Source organism: Microcaecilia unicolor, chromosome 1, assembly GCF_901765095.1.
Source record: "Microcaecilia unicolor chromosome 1, aMicUni1.1, whole genome shotgun sequence".
Classification (NCBI taxonomy): Eukaryota; Metazoa; Chordata; class Amphibia; order Gymnophiona; family Siphonopidae; genus Microcaecilia; species Microcaecilia unicolor.
Genome location: NC_044031.1, coordinates 531,449,780 through 531,469,290, shown reverse-complemented (window position 1 = coordinate 531,469,290; position 19,511 = coordinate 531,449,780). Strand labels below are relative to the sequence as shown.

The 19,511-nt window shown below is 42.3% G+C and overlaps 1 protein-coding gene across 2 annotated transcripts in view; it reads left to right on the top strand.

Moving 5' to 3' along the window:
- The window catches only part of RMDN1 (regulator of microtubule dynamics 1), a 104,275-nt gene that overhangs the window by 14,367 nt on the left and 70,397 nt on the right, over positions 1 to 19,511 (top strand). For both annotated transcript variants that reach the window (XM_030216232.1, XM_030216225.1), the window contains exons 3-4: positions 4,198 to 4,291; positions 14,679 to 14,838. In XM_030216232.1, coding sequence (XP_030072092.1) covers positions 4,198 to 4,291; positions 14,679 to 14,838 — 254 coding nt within the window. The remainder of the gene's footprint in view (positions 1 to 4,197; positions 4,292 to 14,678; positions 14,839 to 19,511) is intronic.

Sequence of the window (19,511 nt, the reverse complement as noted above, 5' to 3'; positions counted from 1 at the left end):
GTCAAGCTTCATCTCTGACCGTCTTCAAATCTAAGCTAAAAGCCCACCTTTTTGATGCTGCTTTTAACTCCTAACCCTTGTTCACTTGTTCAGAACCCTTATTTTATCATCCTGACATTAATATTCCCTTATCTCTTGTTTGTCCTGTTTGTCTGTCCTAATTAGATTGTAAGCTCAGTAGAGAAGGGACTGTCTCTTCATGTTCAAGTGTACAGCGCTGCATACGTCTAGTAGCGCTATAGAAATGATAAGTAGTAGTAGTAGTACACTCTATAGAGAGCCCCTGTTTCACAAGTGCTTCTTAAGGAGCTTGATCCTCGGCCACAGAGTGCCTGTAGAATTTTTAGTCTATTCAATTCAAGGCTCTTCTTAAGATACAATGCTACCCCTCCACCAATTCAATCAACCCTATCACTGCAATATAATTTGTATCCTGGTATGACAGTGTTCCACTGTTTATCTTCCTTCCACTAGGTCTCAGAAATGTCTATTATATCTATTTTTTCATTTAGTACAATATATTCTAGCTCTCCCATTTTATTTCTTAGGCTTCTGACATTTGCATATAGACATTTCAGACTTTGTTTGTTGTTCCTATTTACATCTTGCTCAGCAGTTGACAGTGATAATGTGCAATCTTGAAAATCTATCTGCTTTTTATTTAAAGACCCCTGGTCTACTATGCTCTCTATTGCAAGCTCGCTATTGGGATACCCTATCTTCACTGTTTTGGTGATATCTTTGAAAGATACCTTATTCCGAACCATGCACTTTTGAGCGACTGTCAGCCTTCCCCCAGTTTCTAGTTTCAAAGCTGCTATATCTTCTTTTTAAATGCTGATGCCAGCAGCCTGGTCCCACCCTGGTTAAGGTGGAGCCATCCTTTCAGAATAGGCTCCCCCTTCCCCAGAATGTTTCCTAGTTCCTAACAAATCTAAAGCCCTCATCCTTGCACTATCGTCTCATCCACTCATTAAGACTCCGGAGCTCTGCCTGTCTCTTGGGTCCTGCGCATGGAACGGGAAGCATTTCAGAAAACGTTACTCTGGAGGATCTGGATTTTGTTTTTCTACCTAGGAGCCTAAATTTGGCTTCCAGAACCTCCCTCCCACATCTTCCTATGTCATTGGCACCTTCATGTACCAAGACAGCCAGTTCCTCCCCAGCACTATATAAAATTCTATCTAGATTACACGTGAGATCCGCCACCTTCACACCAGACAAGCAAGTCACCAGGCAATCCTCACATCCACTAGCTATCTACATGACTAATAATCAAATCACCAACTACAACAGCTGTCATAACCCTTCCCTCCTGGACAGAACTCCTGGAGACACATCCTCGGTACAAGAGGATATTGCATCCCCTGGTGGTTGGTCCTGACCACAGGATTATTTCTAACTTCATCAGGGTGATGCTGTCCATTTAGGAGGCCTCCCTCTAAGGCAGTACAGGGGCTGCCAGACTGGAGGTGGGACTTCTGTACAATGTCCTGTAGGCCTCCTCTATTTGCCTCTCTATCTCCCTCAGCTCCTCCAAGTCTGCTGGATGCTGACTAACTAAACAAGCATAGAGGTTTTTTAATACTTTTATGGGATAAATTTACCCCCCCCCCCACACACTTTTTTTCTAGTTTTACCCCTGATGCAGCCTGAGGGCGAAACATGGCCACGTCGGGTATTGTTTTACTTACCTCTGGGTTTTGTTATATTAAACTTTGTTGTTATTCTTATCAGATATTTTCATCAGTCTGCTTTTGTGGTTTTTACTTACTATTGTAAGCAGATTTTTGCCTTTTTTTGTTTTGTTGCTATTACTACAGCACTTTTTACTTTAGCCCACATTCTGCTTTTCAAAGCTCTTCCCACTGTGTCTCCTTAAGATAACTTTCTCATCTATATGAAGTTGGCATTCTGACCTTCCTGTTAGATCTTCTGAAAAGTTTGAAACATACATCTTAAGCTAATCTGATTCATATATAAAAGCAGAGTGTTTACATTGTCTACTTAAAGGAATAACAGTATAAATTTTAATTGTTTTAGCAGATAATAGTTTGCAGTTCAAGGACTGTTGCTTAAATTATCAACTCTAGTTATGTCAGTTAGAAAGCTTAATATTTGATGAGCAGTAGCTTTCTATATAGATCTATGTTTATTTGTGTCTACAGGTACATATCTAAGAGAAAAATGATAGAAAGCAATCTGGACGCAAAATAAGAAATGCAATTTTGTTCATGTAAAACCTCTCTGATAAGATTTGTATAAGTTATGAATGGAATGGGTCTTCTAAAGGACCCATTTTCTCTATAGTTACAGGCACATAATGTCAGAATAGCAGACCTAGGATGTGCAGGCTCATGTATCACTATTGTATGCAGAGCTGACAAAAAATAAATACAGCAGTCTTAAGAGGTGTCTTTATGATGTTGTAGGTGTGTATGTTGACTAGTCCATTTGCAAGTTTTGATTCCCAGCAAGAGGGGTGCATCAGATTTGCAGTATACTGGTTTTCCTCCGTTGAGATTCTGTAGTCAGCCATTCTAAACAATTGTAGATTTTCTTTTTTGTAGTTAACCATAAAGGGTTGTATTTCTTTAGTAGGGCAGTATAAAGAAAAATATTAATATGTATTATGTTAATGCCTCCCCTTCAGAGAAAGCCATTGTTTGCTTCCAGCCTTGGTTACTGCAGCTGGAGAAAGGTAGGCTTTTTTTCCATCTTGAATGGCTACAGGTGCTAACATCAATTAGGCCTTTCCATCATTCCCAGCCCTCATTCCTAGTTACGGACGTTGAAAATCATTTAAAAGACCAAGGAAAATGGAAATCTGTGTGGCTGAAGCAGGTTAGAATTTGGATGATGTATTTTAAATTTGTTATTTAGATGATAATTGCCAGATGCAGTGGACTCTGCTTTGGTGGCTGGAGTTAAATGCCCAGAAGCAAAGGCACAGTGGCATTTAACTGAGGGTAAGGGCAGTCATCACAGGAACCCATTACCTAGAAGTATGTCATTTTCTAAAAAATAAATTAAAAGTAGTAATTAAAATCTCATGCACACTTTCTGTCTGTCTGTCTATCTATCTATCTATTCTTGTTATCGGCAAGCTCTGCAGGCTTTCACTTTCACATGATTTCATCCAATAATAAATCAGTATTACACTTTACTGTTAACTTGTTCAAAGCAACTTTACAGCCCAGCCAGCCAGAATGTCAAATGAACTGAAATGCTCTGCTGTGAATCTAGTGCTCAAAGGCTGTATGCCATTTGGAGAAAAACAAAACAAATGATTCTTGATTCCCCTTCTCTTTTGTGATGGCTGAACATAACTGAGTTAAGAGCTGGGACATTCATTGGCTCTGCAAGACAGGGAGAGTATTTCCCAGTGCCTGCAACAGAAAGTATTTTAATATTGTATTGTAATATTGTATTGTAATATTGTAGTAATAGCAACAAAACAAAAAAAGGCAAAAATCTGCTTACAATAGTAAGTAAAAACCACAAAAGCAGACTGATGAAAATATCTGATAAAAATAACAACAATGAATCATGAATTGATAATGAGTATGAATGTTGGGCAGGCTGGGTGGACCATTTAGGTCTTTATCTGCTGTCATTTACTATGTTACTATGGGCAGGCATTTGAACACAGATGACTTCTTGGTGAAGTATTGGTATTACAGTTCTGTTTTAAAGGTTCAGTATCTCATTTTTCACAATGGGGGTAATTTTCAAGAGCTTTTTCTGCTTGTAAAACATGTTTTACATGGGGAAGGTGACTTAAAAAATTGCACGATCGATTGCAAACACTGACAAAATGACCTATGCTTGTAGGCATTCCTGAAGCTGTAGTTTTGGCAGAGAGGGGGCAGAGTTGTGATGTATTTTGTACATTTCATAAAGCATGCATATCTCTGCATGTTTGGAGGAGGTGTAAATTTGTTCATGAAATTTCTGAGTGACTGGGGCTGGTTCTGAGTACTTGTTTGATCAAGGCACATAGGGGTCCTTTACTTAGCTTTGGGAAAAAGGGCCCTGCGGTAGCTGGTTTTCCTGTGTGCCTGGGCCCTTTTTATTGTAGCCAGTAAAATGCCCAAAAAATGTCCACCCCTCCCATGTTTTCATGTGTAGCCAGTTAGATATTGTACTAAATAAGCAGTTATTTATTCTCCCTCCCTGTTTTTTTTTTATTGTTAGTTATCAGAGACCAGGTTTTAGACAAAGCAGATTATCTATATGAGGCTGGAGAAACAGAAAAGCTGTATCATTTCCTTCAGGAGTACAAACAAAGGTATGGGCACATGTTTGAATATACCATGCATTATTACAGTATTTAAGACATCTTGTAGAAGATTTTGCATTTAAAAGCAAATCAACAGAAAGGGAAATGTACCTTCTTCTGATACGTAGAATGTCAGTGGCAGTGTCGTTAAAGTATGACAAAGTATGTCTTTTGAATTTAGCTCACACCTTTTTCAGTAGCAGTTTAAAAAGTGAGTACAGTAGGTTTTTTCTATGTCTACCAAAGGTTTTACAGTCCAAGCCTGTATCTGAGGCAGTGGAGGGTTAAAATGTCTTGCCCAAGATTACAAGAAACGTCAGTGGGATTTGAACCCTGGTTTTCTGCCAGCTGCTCTAGCCACTCAGCTACTTTTCTATGACTCTTTCAGGCAGCACAAGTCATAGAGTACTTTAGACACAATGGGCATGATATTTATGCTCTTGTATTAAACTTGGATATTCAATGCTGGGCTGTTTCCAGTGACCAGCACTGAATATTCGGGAGAGGAGAGGGGTTAACCGCTAAAAGGTTAACTGTTTAAGCCAATATTTAGCGCTAACCAGTTAACCTTTTAGTGGTTAAAAATAGGCCTACTATTTATACAGCCTATTTTAATCCACTGAACATAGCCAGTTAAGCGCAGAATATGCACGCCTAACTGGCTATCCAGCGTATAATCGAAAGTGATCGCCGGCCATCTTCTGACACAAATCGGGAGATGGCCGGCGATTTCTTAAAAGCGGCGAAATCGGTATAATCAAAAGCGGCATTTTTGACAGCATCGCCGCTTTCCCGTCGCTTCGCCGGTGAAAGTTCAAGGGGGCGTTTTGGTAGATTAGCGAAGGCGGGTCATGGGCGGGCATGGGTGTGGCTACCAGATGGCCGGCTTTCGCCAATAATGGAAAATAAAAGCGGCGTTAAGCAGTATTTCGCCGGCTTTACTTGGTCCTTTTATTTTCACGACCAAGCCTCAAAAAGGTGCCCCAACTGACCAGATGACCACTGGAGGGAATGGGGTATGACCTCCCCATACTCCCCCAGTGGTCACCAATCCCCTTCCAAACTAAAAAAATAAAACTAAAAAACCTTTTTTGCCAGCCTCAAATGCCGTACCCACCTCCATGACAGCAGAATGTGTTGTATCCTCCGACAGCCTTGCCCTGGTTGCGATGTGGCTCTCGGGTGAGTGTGACACCTTTTCTGTTAGGTGCCCTGCAGAGTCACATTAGCAATGCATTGTGGTGGGTGTAGGGTACTGGGCTCTACTCCCATGGTGCTTTTCCCCCCTGCTAACTGGGTCAGAGTGTGCCCTGTTTTGTTTCCTGTTGTAGTCCATGCGGTAGTGGCCAATTTTGTAAGCCAGTTTTAGTTCCCTTTCCTGTGTTACCCATGTTAGAGAACGTAGTTCTTACCTTGAATGGTGCTGAAAGAGGGCATTGTACACCATTGTGCCAGCTCTGACCTACTGCTAATCTTAGTACCAGGGGACTCTTTGCCAGTGGGGCACAACCTCTGATCTGCAGTTAACTGTGAGTAAACGTGCTTATTTCAAGAAAGGACTTTTTCAGAGAGATTAGTCTTCAGGTGTGAACTGGTATGCCAAAGTTATACAGCAGCAATACGTCCTAGAGGCTGTATGCAGGTCCCTGGAGCAATTTTAGTGGGTGCAGTACATTTGTGGGTAGTGGGTTTGGGGGGGGGGAGTTTGGGGGGCTCAGCTCCCAAAGTAAGGGAGCTATGCACGTGGGAGCTTTTCTGAAGTCCACCGCAGTGACCCCTAGGGTGGCTGGTTGGTGTCCTGGCATGTCAGGGGGGCCAGTGCACTAAAAATGCTGGCTCCTCCCACGGCCAAATGCCTTGAATTTGGCCGGGGTTTGAAATGGCCGACATAACTTTCCATTATCGCTGAAAAACAAACCCGGCCATGTCAAACCCGGCGAACTCCACTGCATTTGGCCGGGCTAAACCGTATTATCGAAAAAAAGATGCCCGGCCATCTTTTTTGATAATACGGTTCCGGCCAGCTGTAGTGCCGCCGCCAGCATAGATCGCCGGCGATGTTCGATTATGCCCCTCCACGTCACGCAATATAGCCGTTCAAATATGTAGCAGGATAACTGGTTATCTCCTGCTGAATATCTGCAGTTAGGTGCCAATATTCTATTGAACCAGTCACTGGCTGTGTCTGGCCAGTTAAATACCTTTGAATATTGGAGAGAGTATTACAGAGATGATACTTTTTCACTATCCCTTTTTCTCCTTTTCTGCCATCAATAGACTTTTATACTCAGTGTGTATCGCTGCTGTAATGTCATCTCTGCACTGATTGTTTTTCTGGTCTCAAGTGCACTATCACTTTTATTTATTTATTTATTTTATTTGTTACATTTGTATCCCACATTTTAGTAAAATGGGAGAATACCTGAGGAAGGAGCTGATGGGCTGGTAGGATGTATGAGAAGTGGAAGGACAGTGGTCCAGGCTGAAAGAAGTAATAAATAGGGCCACAGACCTTTATGTAAGGAGAGTAAATAAAAGCAAGAGAAAAAGGAAACTGATATGGTTCTCCAAGCAAGTGGCTGAGAAAATAAAGGCTAAAGAGTTGGCGTTCCAGAAATATAGAAAATCTCAAGAAGAGGAACACGGGGAGGAATACCGGATGAAACTGAAAGACGCCAAGAGAGAGGTACGTCTCGCGAAGGCGCAAGCGGAAGAACAAATGGCTAGAAAGGTAAAGAGGGGCGACAAAAATTTCTTCAGGTATATTAGTGAAAGGAGAATGACTAAAAAGGGAATTGTGAGACTAAAAGATACAGTGAAATGCTATGTAGATAATGATGAAGAAAAAGCCAATTTGCTAAAGAGATACTTTTGTTCTGCTTTCACTGAAGAAAATCCTGGAGAAGGACAACAAGGGACTGGCAAAAGTACACCTGAAAATGGAGTGGATAGAGCACCGTTCACGGAAGAGAGTGTGTATCAACAACTTGGAAAGCTAAAGGTGGACAAAGCCATGGGACCAGACGGGATCCACCCCAGAATATTGAGGGAGCTCAGAGAGGTTCTGGCGGGTCCTCTTAAAGATTTGTTTAATAAATCCTTGGAGATGGGAGAGGTTCCGAGGGATTGGAGAATGGCGGATGTGGCCCTTCTTCACAAAAGTGGTGATAGGGAAGAAGCTAGAAACTACAGGCCGGTAAGCCTCACTTCGGTTATTGGAAAAGTAATGGAAGCGATGCTGAAGGAAAGGATAGTGAATTTCCTGGAAGCCAATAAGTTGCAAGATCCGAGACAACATGGTTTTACCAGAGGGAAATCGTGCCAAACGAATATCATTGAATTCTTTGATTGGGTTACTGGAGAATTGAATCATCGACATACTATAGACATAATCTACTTAGATTTTAGCAAAGCTTTTGACACGGTTCCCCACAGGAAGCTCTTAAATAAACTCGATGGGCTGAAGATAGGTTCCGAACTGGATTAGGAACTGGTTGACGGACAGACGACAGAGGGTGGTGGTAAATGGAGTTCGCTCGGAGGAGGGAAAGGTGAGTAGTGGAGTGCCTCAGGGATCGGTGCTGGGGCCGATTCTGTTCAATATATTTGTGAGTGACATTGCCGAAGGGTTAGAAGGTAAAGTTTGCCTATTTGCGGATGATACTAAGATTTGCAACAGAGTGGACACCCCGGAGGGAGTGGAAAGCATGAAAAAGGATCTGAGGAAGCTAGAAGAATGGTCTAAGGTTTGGCAATTAAAATTCAATGCGAAGAAATGCAAAGTGATGCACTTAGGGAGTAGAAACCCACGAGAGACTTATGTGTTAGGCGGGGAGAGTCGGATAGGTACTGAGGGGGAGAGGGATCTTGGAGTGATAGTATCCGAGGATCTGATGGCGACGAAACAGTGTGATAAGGCGGTGGCCGTAGCGAGAAGGTTGCTAGGCTGTATAGAGAGAGGTGTGATCAGCAGAAGAAAGGAAGTGTTGATGCCCCTGTACAAGTCGTTGGTGAGGCCCCACCTGGAGTATTGTGTTCAGTTTGGAGGCCGTACCTTGCGAAGGATGTTAAAAAAATAGAAGTGGTGCAAAGAAAAGCTATGAGAATGGTATGGCATTTGCGTTCCAAGACATATGAAGAGAGACTTGCTGACCTGAACATGTATACCCTGGAGGAAAGGAGGAACAGGGGTGATATGATACAGACATTCAAATATTTGAAAGGTATTAATCCGCAAACAAATCTTTTCCAGAGATGGGTAGACGGTAGAACGAGAGGACATGAAATGAGATTGAAGGGGGGCAGACTCAGGAAAGATGTCAGGAAGTATTTTTTCACAGAGAGGGTGGTGGATGCTTGGAATGCCCTCCTGCGGGAGGTGTTGCAGATGAAAACGGTAACGGAATTCAAACATGTGTGGGATATACATAAAGGAATCCTGTGCAGAAGGAATGGATCCTCAGAAGCTTAGCCGAAATTGGGTGGCGGAGCAGGTGGGGGGAAGAGGGGTTGGTGGTTGGGAGGCGAGGATAGTGGAGGGCAGACTTATACTGTCTGTGCCAGAGCCGGTGATGGGAGGCGGGACTGGTGGTTGGGAGCCGGGGAATCCTGCTGGGCAGACTTATACGGTCTGTGCCCTGAAAAAGACAGGTACAAATCAAGGTAAGGTATACACATATGAATTTATCTTGTTGGGCAGACTGGATGGACCATGCAGGTCTTTTTCTGCCGTCATCTACTATGTTACTATCAAGCTCATTTTCAAAGCACTTAGCCTCCCAAAGTTCCATAGAAACCTATGGAACTTAGCCTTCCAAAGTACTTTGAAAATATGCCTGCATGTTACTAGCACCCTTCTCCCACCGACTGGGTCATAACCACCTCTGGGTGAGTCTTCCACTCTCAAATTATCCTCAGTGATTTCTAGGTTACTGGGGCCACATTCTCAATGGTCCCACAGTTCCCAGAAAGTGCTCACAGACCCAATACACACACCACCAGGATTCTTTATCAGTCCAGACAAGCAGAGGCAACAAACTGAAAAGTTTATTGTCTTAAAAATATTGAACAATGAACAGAAAAAGTGCAATCAGCAAAATAATAATATGGATCAATTATAACACTAACTAAACGTTTGTATACTAACTAATTAGTACCTGGGAAGATCAGGACATATTGCTGTTCACCGAGCCTCGGCAAAGAGATCCTACTCTCTTTTCTTCCTGGCTAAGACTGAAGACAAAACCAGTAACTTCAGGGTAACTTCAAACTCCAGGCCAATCAGAGCCCAGAAAAAGTAAAAAAAAAAAAGAAAAGAAAAACTGGCCACATCAGTAGAGGTCTTTGTAACAGCTTTAAGCATAAACATGCACCACCTGCTGGCCAAACTAGAGAAATACACTTCAAGAATTACATTAAGGCAGTTTTACAGGCTTAAACCCCCCCACTGTTTTGTCACAACTAGGTTGTAGATAGTACAGAAAGCAATGTTGCTCACCTGTAATAGTTGTTTTCCAAAGACAACAAGATTGTTGAGGCACACAAGAGGGCGTTATCTGACAGCACCGCACTGGGATGGAACTGCTCTTCTAGAGCTCAGGGCTTACTTTTTTTTTTTTTCAATTGAAGTTTCAAAAATTTCCATAAATTAAGCAATCAGCTCTAGTATAATACATCAGAATATAAGAAATGTAACATCATATGATTTATATACAGTGGGGGAAATAAGTATTTGATCCCTTGCTGATTTTGTAAGTTTGCCCACTGACAAAGACATGAGCAGCCCATAATTGAAGGGTAGGTTATTGGTAACAGTGAGAGATAGCACATCACAAATTAAATCCGGAAAATCACATTGTGGAAAGTATATGAATTTATTTGCATTCTGCAGAGGGAAATAAGTATTTGATCCCCCACCAACCAGTAAGAGATCTGGCCCCTACAGACCAGGTAGATGCTCCAAATCAACTCGTTACCTGCATGATAGACAGCTGTCGGCAATGGTCACCTGTATGAAAGACACCTGTCCACAGACTCAGTGAATCAGTCAGACTCTAACCTCTACAAAATGGCCAAGAGCAAGGAGCTGTCTAAGGATGTCAGGGACAAGATCATACACCTGCACAAGGCTGGAATGGGCTACAAAACCATCAGTAAGACGCTGGGCGAGAAGGAGACAACTGTTGGTGCCATAGTAAGAAAATGGAAGAAGTACAAAATGACTGTCAATCGACAAAGATCTGGGGCTCCACGCAAAATCTCACCTCGTGGGGTATCCTTGATCATGAGGAAGGTTAGAAATCAGCCTACAACTACAAGGGGGGGAACTTGTCAATGATCTCAAGGCAGCTGGGACCACTGTCACCACGAAAACCATTGGTAACACATTACGACATAACGGATTGCAATCCTGCAGTGCCCGCAAGGTCCCCCTGCTCCGGAAGGCACATGTGACGGCCCGTCTGAAGTTTGCCAGTGAACACCTGGATGATGCCGAGAGTGATTGGGAGAAGGTGCTGTGGTCAGATGAGACAAAAATTGAGCTCTTTGGCATGAACTCAACTCGCCGTGTTTGGAGGAAGAGAAATGCTGCCTATGACCCAAAGAACACCGTCCCCACTGTCAAGCATGGAGGTGGAAATGTTATGTTTTGGGGGTGTTTCTCTGCTAAGGGCACAGGACTACTTCACCGCATCAATGGGAGAATGGATGGGGCCATGTACCGTACAATTCTGAGTGACAACCTCCTTCCCTCCGCCAGGGCCTTAAAAATGGGTCGTGGCTGGGTCTTCCAGCACGACAATGACCCAAAACATACAGCCAAGGCAACAAAGGAGTGGCTCAGGAAGAAGCACATTAGGGTCATGGAGTGGCCTAGCCAGTCACCAGACCTTAATCCCATTGAAAACTTATGGAGGGAGCTGAAGCTGCGAGTTGCCAAGCGACAGCCCAGAACTCTTAATGATTTAGAGATGATCTGCAAAGAGGAGTGGACCAAAATTCCTCCTGACATGTGTGCAAACCTCATCATCAACTACAGAAGACGTCTGACCGCTGTGCTTGCCAACAAGGGTTTTGCCACCAAGTATTAGGTCTTGTTTGCCAGAGGGATCAAATACTTATTTCCCTCTGCAGAATGCAAATAAATTCATATACTTTCCACAATGTGATTTTCCGGATTTAATTTGTGATGTGCTATCTCTCACTGTTACCAATAACCTACCCTTCAATTATGGGCTGCTCATGTCTTTGTCAGTGGGCAAACTTACAAAATCAGCAAGGGATCAAATACTTATTTCCCCCACTGTATACTCAACTGACTGCCAATCTGTTTTATTTTAATGCCTTGTGAACTAGAATAGCACAATCAGATATAGCAAGCTACCAGAGATTCTTAAATGAGAAATTTAATATTGGTCACCAATGATGTTTTATCAGTGAGATTTGACAGCATCCACCTCCTCATTGGCTGACCAAATTACATACTTTAACATCTTATTATCCCTCTATGAGCTATTATAATTTATTATTAGAAAATAAATATCTTCTTATGACGTTATAAATTCAACTATAGATGAAAGAGTGCCAGTTGGGTAACCCAGTGCAGCTGGGAAAGAAGTGGTGAAATGTGGTCCCAGTATCGCTCTATATAAAACGCACCTCCAACGTTCTATGAAGCCTCCACAACACCCAACGTTCTAAATGCATGGTGGTGAAACCTGGAATTCACCCATGAGTGTTAGCTCCACCCCCATGTCAAACGTCATGACGTAGAGGGCGGAGCAGAGGCACTCAACCAATCACATCGCTCCGCCCACGACGTCATCACATTTGACGCAAAGGCGGGGCATCTATAACACTACAAGACAGGCAGGGGGAGGAGTAGTTTCCCTACTCCTCTCCCTGCCTACGAATCAACTCACAGAGCCCCCCCGCCCCCGCTCAACAACAAAGCCCCTCTGTGCAGGCGCATCACAGAAGCCCCTCCCCCCCGGCGCATCACCTCACAGAGCTCCCCCCCAACAGCAAAGCCCCTCCGTGCAGGCGCATCACAGAAGCCCCTCCCCGGCGCACCAACCAAGCCCTTCCCCATGGCACAACACCCAAGCCCCTACCCCACCCCCCCTCGGCCACATCAAACCCCTCACCACCCGCAGCCATCAACGCTGAATGGCCGCTGCTGCTTCTCCTGTTGAGCAGCAGCGGCCTGTACAAAAAGGAAAAAACAAAATTATACAACCAGAAAAAAAGCTCTGTAGACAGCCAGCTGCATTGGCTGTTGTCTCTGCAGCCGCTCCTCCTCTCCCCTGCACGTCACTGCCCCTGCAGGAAAACCCCGGAGGAGTGCAGCGACGTCACAGGGGAGAGGAGGAGCAGCTGCAGAGACAACAGCCAAAGCCAGCTGGCTGTCTACAGAGCCGTGTTTCAGGCACGTGTACGGCAGTGGTTGAAAAAGATGTGGAACTACAAGTAAACTGTCTTAGCATAAGGAGAGGGTCATGGAAAACGGGGGCGGGACCAGCAACACAGACATACGGACTGAGGAAGGGAAGGAGAGGGTCATGGAAATCACTTCACCACACACACTCTCTGTATCTCTCAGACACACAAACACACATGCTCCATCACACACACACAGACACACTCTTCAAATCCCTCTGTCTCACTCGCACACACACACACACACACACTATCGTGAAAACCTTGCTAGTGCCCTTTTCATTGCCTACCGAAACGGGCTTTCTATACTAGTTTATTGATAAAAAAGAAATGGGCAGCAGAATTGTGAAGTGTTTGAAGACAACGAAGATATCCAGAAATACCGCAGTAGATAGAGTTACAGTAGTAGATACGAGTGATAACAATGGCATGGATGAGGAAAACTGAGAAATTGCTAGATAGATCGAATACAGTGAATCCTGTAGAAACCCTTCTTAATCACTTGAGAAACCTGGTGATGAAACACAAGCCTAGAGTCAAAAACAGCACCCAAATACCGGAAGGAACTCACGGGAGTGATTTGGATAATGAAAAGGTTAAGTGGAATAGAAGGAGGAGATAGTAAACTCAACAAGCTGTTGTTTTTGAAGGCTTAAGAACCATTTATGTTCTAAAAGCCAATCAGCAAGAGAATGCAGGCAGTGCTGAAATGATGCGAAATCAGGAGCGGAAGGAGATACTATATTGTCTGCATGTATGAAGAATTTGATATTGTAATTCTGGATAAGAAGTGCTAAGAGACTTAGGAAAATGTTTAATAATAAAGGAGAAAAAATAGACCCTTGGGGAATACCACAAGACAAGGACCTAGTGGATGAAGTCGAAGAAGAGGTAGATACAGCAAAACACCTATCAGAAAGAAACGAAGAGAACCACTGAAGGACTGTACCTGAGATTCACAAAGACTGGAGACAAACCAAAAGTAAAGATTGATCCACTAGGTCAAAGACAGCAGAAAGATCCAAAGAAACTAAAAGAACCATCTGAGCAGCATCTAGGAATGACTGAAGCACGCTATTTAATGCTGTTACTGTGGTTTCAATACTATGGATTGTCCGAGACCCAGTTTGACATGGATGCAGAATGAGATGATGTTCTGAAAATTTTAGCAGGATGCCTAAGTGCTATTTTACAAATACCCGCTTAACATATATAACGCATATTTGCAAGGGGGACATACATAAGGGGCAGAGCTTTGGGGGATATAGGTAATGTATTTATTTATTTGTTGCATTTGTATCCCACATTTTCCCACCTATTTGCAGGCTCAATGTGGCTTACATAATACCGTAAAGGCATTCGCCAAGTCCGGTAGAGAAACAAATACAAGGTGATATAGTCAAATATAAGTACATGTGTTTCAGGTACAATGGGGATAGAGAAGGTTAAATAGTGTCCATTACAATGGGGATCGAGGAGGGGAAGGTTGTGTAGTGTCCATTACGATCTTTGGTTTGCTGGTAAGGCTCTCACACGTATCCCCTGCCACATTTCGGTGGCTCTAAGGCTGGTTTAAGTGCGGGCACCTAAAAGTTAGTCGCACAGATACCAGGTTATGCTTGTATTTTATAATGGAATCTAAGCACTTAGATTCCATTATAGAATAGGTACCTACCACACAGCTTCCAGATGCCTAAGTGGGAGGCGCTCAATAACCTTACATAATAGAAACAGGGAGAAGACAACAAATTAAGACCTGGGACAGCACAGTAGACCTTTACATATTGGCAGACTGGATGGACCAAGTAGCTCCTTTCTGCTGATATCTTTTATGTTCTTAAAAAGAGAGGAGCATATAAATTATCTGTTTGCCTTAAAATGAAGGATATTGAGCAGTGACATCTGTGACATAACTAGCTTCATGTTCAAAATTAATGTACGTTTTGCTTCTGAACAGTGATAATGTTGAGATACTGTGGCGTCTGGCACGAGCATTACGTGATTTGGCCATGCTAAGTACTACTCGGGCAGAAGATAAGAAAAGACTGATTTATGAGGCTCTTGACTATGCACAGAAGGCACTGTCAATAGATGCAGAGCACTTTGCAGTTCACAAGGTAAGTTAAAAATTATAATGATAATGAAATTACAACATTCACTTAACATATAGTGGAAATGGATATCTATGACCTTGTTAAGAGCTTTCAGTCATAAAACATCTCACCTGATCTCTTCTGAGTAGAAACAATTCATTGTGCACTGGGGTCCACTTGTTCAGTGTTTCCCAACCCAGTCCCAGAGGCACATTTATCCAGTCCAGTTTTCAGAGTAACCATGAGATAGATTAACATAAGAACATAAGAGTAGCCATACTGGGTCAGACCAATGGTCCATCTAGCCCAGTAGCCTGTTTTCCATACAGTGACTAAGCCACATCACAGATACCTGGCAGAAACCCGAATCGTGGCAACACTCCATACAACAAATCCCAGGGCAAGCAGTTGCTTCCCATGTCTGTCTCAATAGCAGACTATGGACTTCTCCTCCAAGAATTTGTCCAAACCTTTTTTAAACCCAGATACACTAACCGCTGTTACCACATCCTCCAGCAAAGAGTTCCAGAGCTTAACTATTCGTTAAGTGAAAAAATATTTCCTCTTATTTGTTTTAAAAGTATTTCTATGTAGCTTCCTCGAGTGTTCCCTAGTCTTTGTACATATGGAACGAGTAAAAAAATCGATTTACTTCTATACCACTCAGGATTTTGTAGACCTTAATCATATCTCCCCTCATCTATCTCTTTTGGAAGATGAAGAGCCCTAACCTGTTTAGCCTTTCTTCATACGAGAGGAGTTCAATCCTCTTTATCATTTTTGTCGCTCTTCTTTGAACCTTTTCTAATTTCACTATATCTTTTTTGAGATACGTTGACCAGAACTGAATGCAGTACTCAAGGTGCAGACTCACCATGAAGCGATACAAAGGCATTATATTCTTTTCGGTCTTATTCACCATCCCTTTCCTAATAATTCCTAGCATCGCTTTTTTTGGCCATCGCCACACATTGAGCAGAAGATTTCAGCTTATTATCTGCAGTGACACCCAGATCATTTTCTTGAATGCTGACCCCCAAGGTGGACCTTAGCATCAGGTAACTATGATTCAGATTATTCTTTCCAATGTGCATCACCTTGTATTTGTCCAGATTAAATTTCATCTGCCATTTGAATGCCCAGTCTTCCAATTTCCTAAGGTCTTCCTGCAACATTTCACAGGCCACACGTATTTTAACAACCTTGAATAGTTTTGTATCATCTGCACTCGTTCTGATTTCCTTATCATTTATAAATATGTTAAATAGCTCCGGTCCTAGTACAGATCCCTGCAGCATTCCACTGTTCACCCTCCTCCATTGAGAGAAATGACCATCTAACCCTACCCTCTGTTTTCAGTCCAATAACCAATTCCTAATCCACACCAGAACTTTGCCTCCTATCCCATGAGTCTTTAATTTTCTCAGGAGTCTGTCATGAGGAACTTTATCGAAAGCTTTCTGAAAATCTAGATACACTACATCAACCGGCTCACCTTTATGTTTGTTCACGCTTTCAAAAAAATGAAGCAAATTGATGAGGCAAGACGTTCCTCGGCTGAACCCATGCTGACTCTGTCCCATTAAACCATGTTTGTCTACATGTTCTGTAATTTTATTCTTTATAATAGTTTCCTCTATTTTACTTGGCTGATGTCAGGCTTACTGGTCTATAATTTCCCGGATCACCCCTAGAACCCATTTAAAAAATTGGCATCACATTGGCCACCCTGCAATCTTCAGATACTACGGACAATTTTAACGACAATGTTACATATTACTAACAGCAGATCAGCAATTTCATGCTTAAGTTCTCTGAGTACCCTTGGATGTATGCCATCCGGTCCAGGTGATGTACACTTCAGTAATGTATGGAAATCTATCTCACACATATTCATTGTGCCTCTGGGAAAGAGCTAGGAAATGCTGCATTAGTTGAAGCAGTGGAATTCATTACCTTACCTTCCCTCTTCTCAGTTCTTAGGGCATCTTCTACATTTTTTTCCCAGGTAGGATGGCTGAAGGCTCTGGTTCTTCTGCCATTCTCCCTGACTGGCACCATCTGGGACATCTTTCGCTTCTGCGCCAAGGACCCCACAGCAGCAAGTAAGCATGGGCCCTGCTTTTCCCTGGGCACAAAGGTCAATGTGGGGCAGAAAGGGAAGAAGTAGAGAGAGGACTTCTAGATGTGATTTGGTTGCCCAAAAGTCCAGTGCCAATGTGCATAGGTGCCCAGGCCCAAATAACAGTTCCCAAAAGTGTTGCTTTGCAATTACCCTGCCATTGATCTGATGTAAATGGTCATGTCTTAATTTGGGCATATCAATGCAGGTTTATGCTAGTATTCTACTACTAATAGCATTTGTATAGCGCTACCAGACGCACGCAGCGCTGAGCACTTGACATAAAGAGACAGGCCCTGCTCAAAGAACTTACAATCTAGGTAGAACAGACAGACAAGACATTAACGGGCAAGGCAATTAATGGGTAGAGAGGAGGAGGGCAAATGAGTAGTGGTTAGGAGCCAAAGGCAGAAGTGAAAAGGTGGGCTTTCAGCATAGATTTAAAAACAGGTAGAGAAGGAGCTAGACGTATGGGTTCAGGAAGACGGTTCCAAGCATAAGGTGCTGCAAGATAAAAGGAACGAAGTCTGGAGTTAGCGGTGGAGGAGAAGGGGGACGATAAGAGAGATTTGTTCAGAGAGCAGAGTTCACGGGGAGGAATGTGGGGAGAAATGAGAGAGGAGAGGTAATGAGGGGTCATGGAGTGGATGCATTTAAAGGTCAGTAAGAGGAGTTTGAACTGTATAGGGAAGCGGACAGGGAGCCAGTGAAGTGATTTGAGGAGTGGGCTAGTGTGAACAAAAGAATACACAGAGAAGGTGGTGATTGACAAGTCACTGGAGACTTTACAGAGTTTGCAGGAATCACATTTAAGGTAACCCCTTAAAAGTGTTTAGCCTTATGCCTGTGCTCCTTATCAGACAGGCTGCAAGATGCAAGGCTAAACCTTCAGGGTGCGTGTTCCCTGGATAAACTTATTTGGGTGTTGCCTGATTCTGAAGTTCACAGGAAGAGATTCACAATTATCCAATCATAAATTTATCACAGAAGCAAATTTAATGTACATTTAGGAATAGAAGTCTAATTGCTGTTTTGCCAATTACAATTATATAAGTTGTACATACCAGAATGAAGGGTACCCAGATGCTGTTACAGAATAAACGCTGTCTGTGCAGTATTGGGGCACCTAAATGGAGAGGCCTTGCAATAGAATTGCCCACTTAGCCCTTAGCTGGTATGCTGTGTGGGAACAGGGAAATACCTACTGTACTTGAACGTAATTTGTTTGAGTTACTAGTTCTTCTGCTTCACAAAGACTGTCCTACCCTACTAGTAATGCTCCATTGTATTTACCATCATAATAAAGTGGCCAAAAGAAACAAACAGAATACTAGGAATTATTAGGAAAGGGATAGAAATTAACACTAAGAATATTATAATGCCTCTATCGCTTCATGGTGTGACTTCACTTTGAGTATTGCATGCAATTCTGGTTGCCATATCGCCAAAATGATGCAGCATAATTAGAAAAGGTTAGAAAGGCAACCAAAATGATTAAGAGGATGGAACTCCTCTGTTATAAGGAAAAGCTTAAGAGGCTAGGGGCTCATTTTCAAAGCACTTAGGCTTATAAAGTTCCATAGGTTACTATGGAAATTTGTAAGTCTAAGTGCTTTGAAAATATGCCTCCTAGGGCTCTTCAACTTCAAAAAGAGAAGGCTGAGGAGGGGGAATATGATAGAGGTCTAGAACATTTTTAACACAAACATTTTAGATTGTTGTGTAGGCCTTGATTTTATCTAAATTAGATTATACAGGATGTACAGAGGCCCTATTAAAAAGAAAAAGTAGATTGTGCAGAATCTTGCATTAAGACTGATTTATTCCAGTAGGAAATCTGATAGAGTGACCCCTTTGTATGTTCAGCTTCATTGGTTGCCTGTAGAGGCCAGAGTATTGTTTAAATTATTCTGAATGATTTTCAAGATTCAACAAGGAATAGCTCCTATCTATATGATTCATTTTTTCGATTTTTTATGTGTCTTCCGCAAACATTCATCATGATCTTTGAACCAACTATGTTTTCCACATCCAAAAGGGATAAGATGAGAGATTTTTTAATTTCCTCTTTACTTATCAGGTAGTTAAAGCTTAGAATGTACTATCTGAGAATTTAAGAACAGAGAATAATTTTATGCTGTTTAGGAAAATAATAACGTCTCTTTTTTATGAATATGTAACTTCTAAACTGATGTAATCTGGATTTTATTTGCAGAAGTTTTAAAATATTTGTATGGTCCTAGGTGTAGTTTTTCTTGTTTGTGAACCACTCTGAACTCATTGGGTATTAGCGGAATACAAGAACAGAGTATAATGTAATATAATATAAAAATCCTGAGAGGTGTAGAACAGATAAATGTGAAATGATTTTTTACTCTTTCAAAAAGTACAAAGAATAGGTTACACTCATTGACATTGCATGGTAATACTTTTAAAATGAATAGGAAGGAATATTTTTTTACCCAACGAATAGTTAAGATCTGGAACTCATTCCTGGATGATGTAAAAGTGGCTAGTGTGTCTGGGTTTAAAAAGGTTTGGAGAAGTCCCTGGAGGAAATGTCCATAATCTGCAT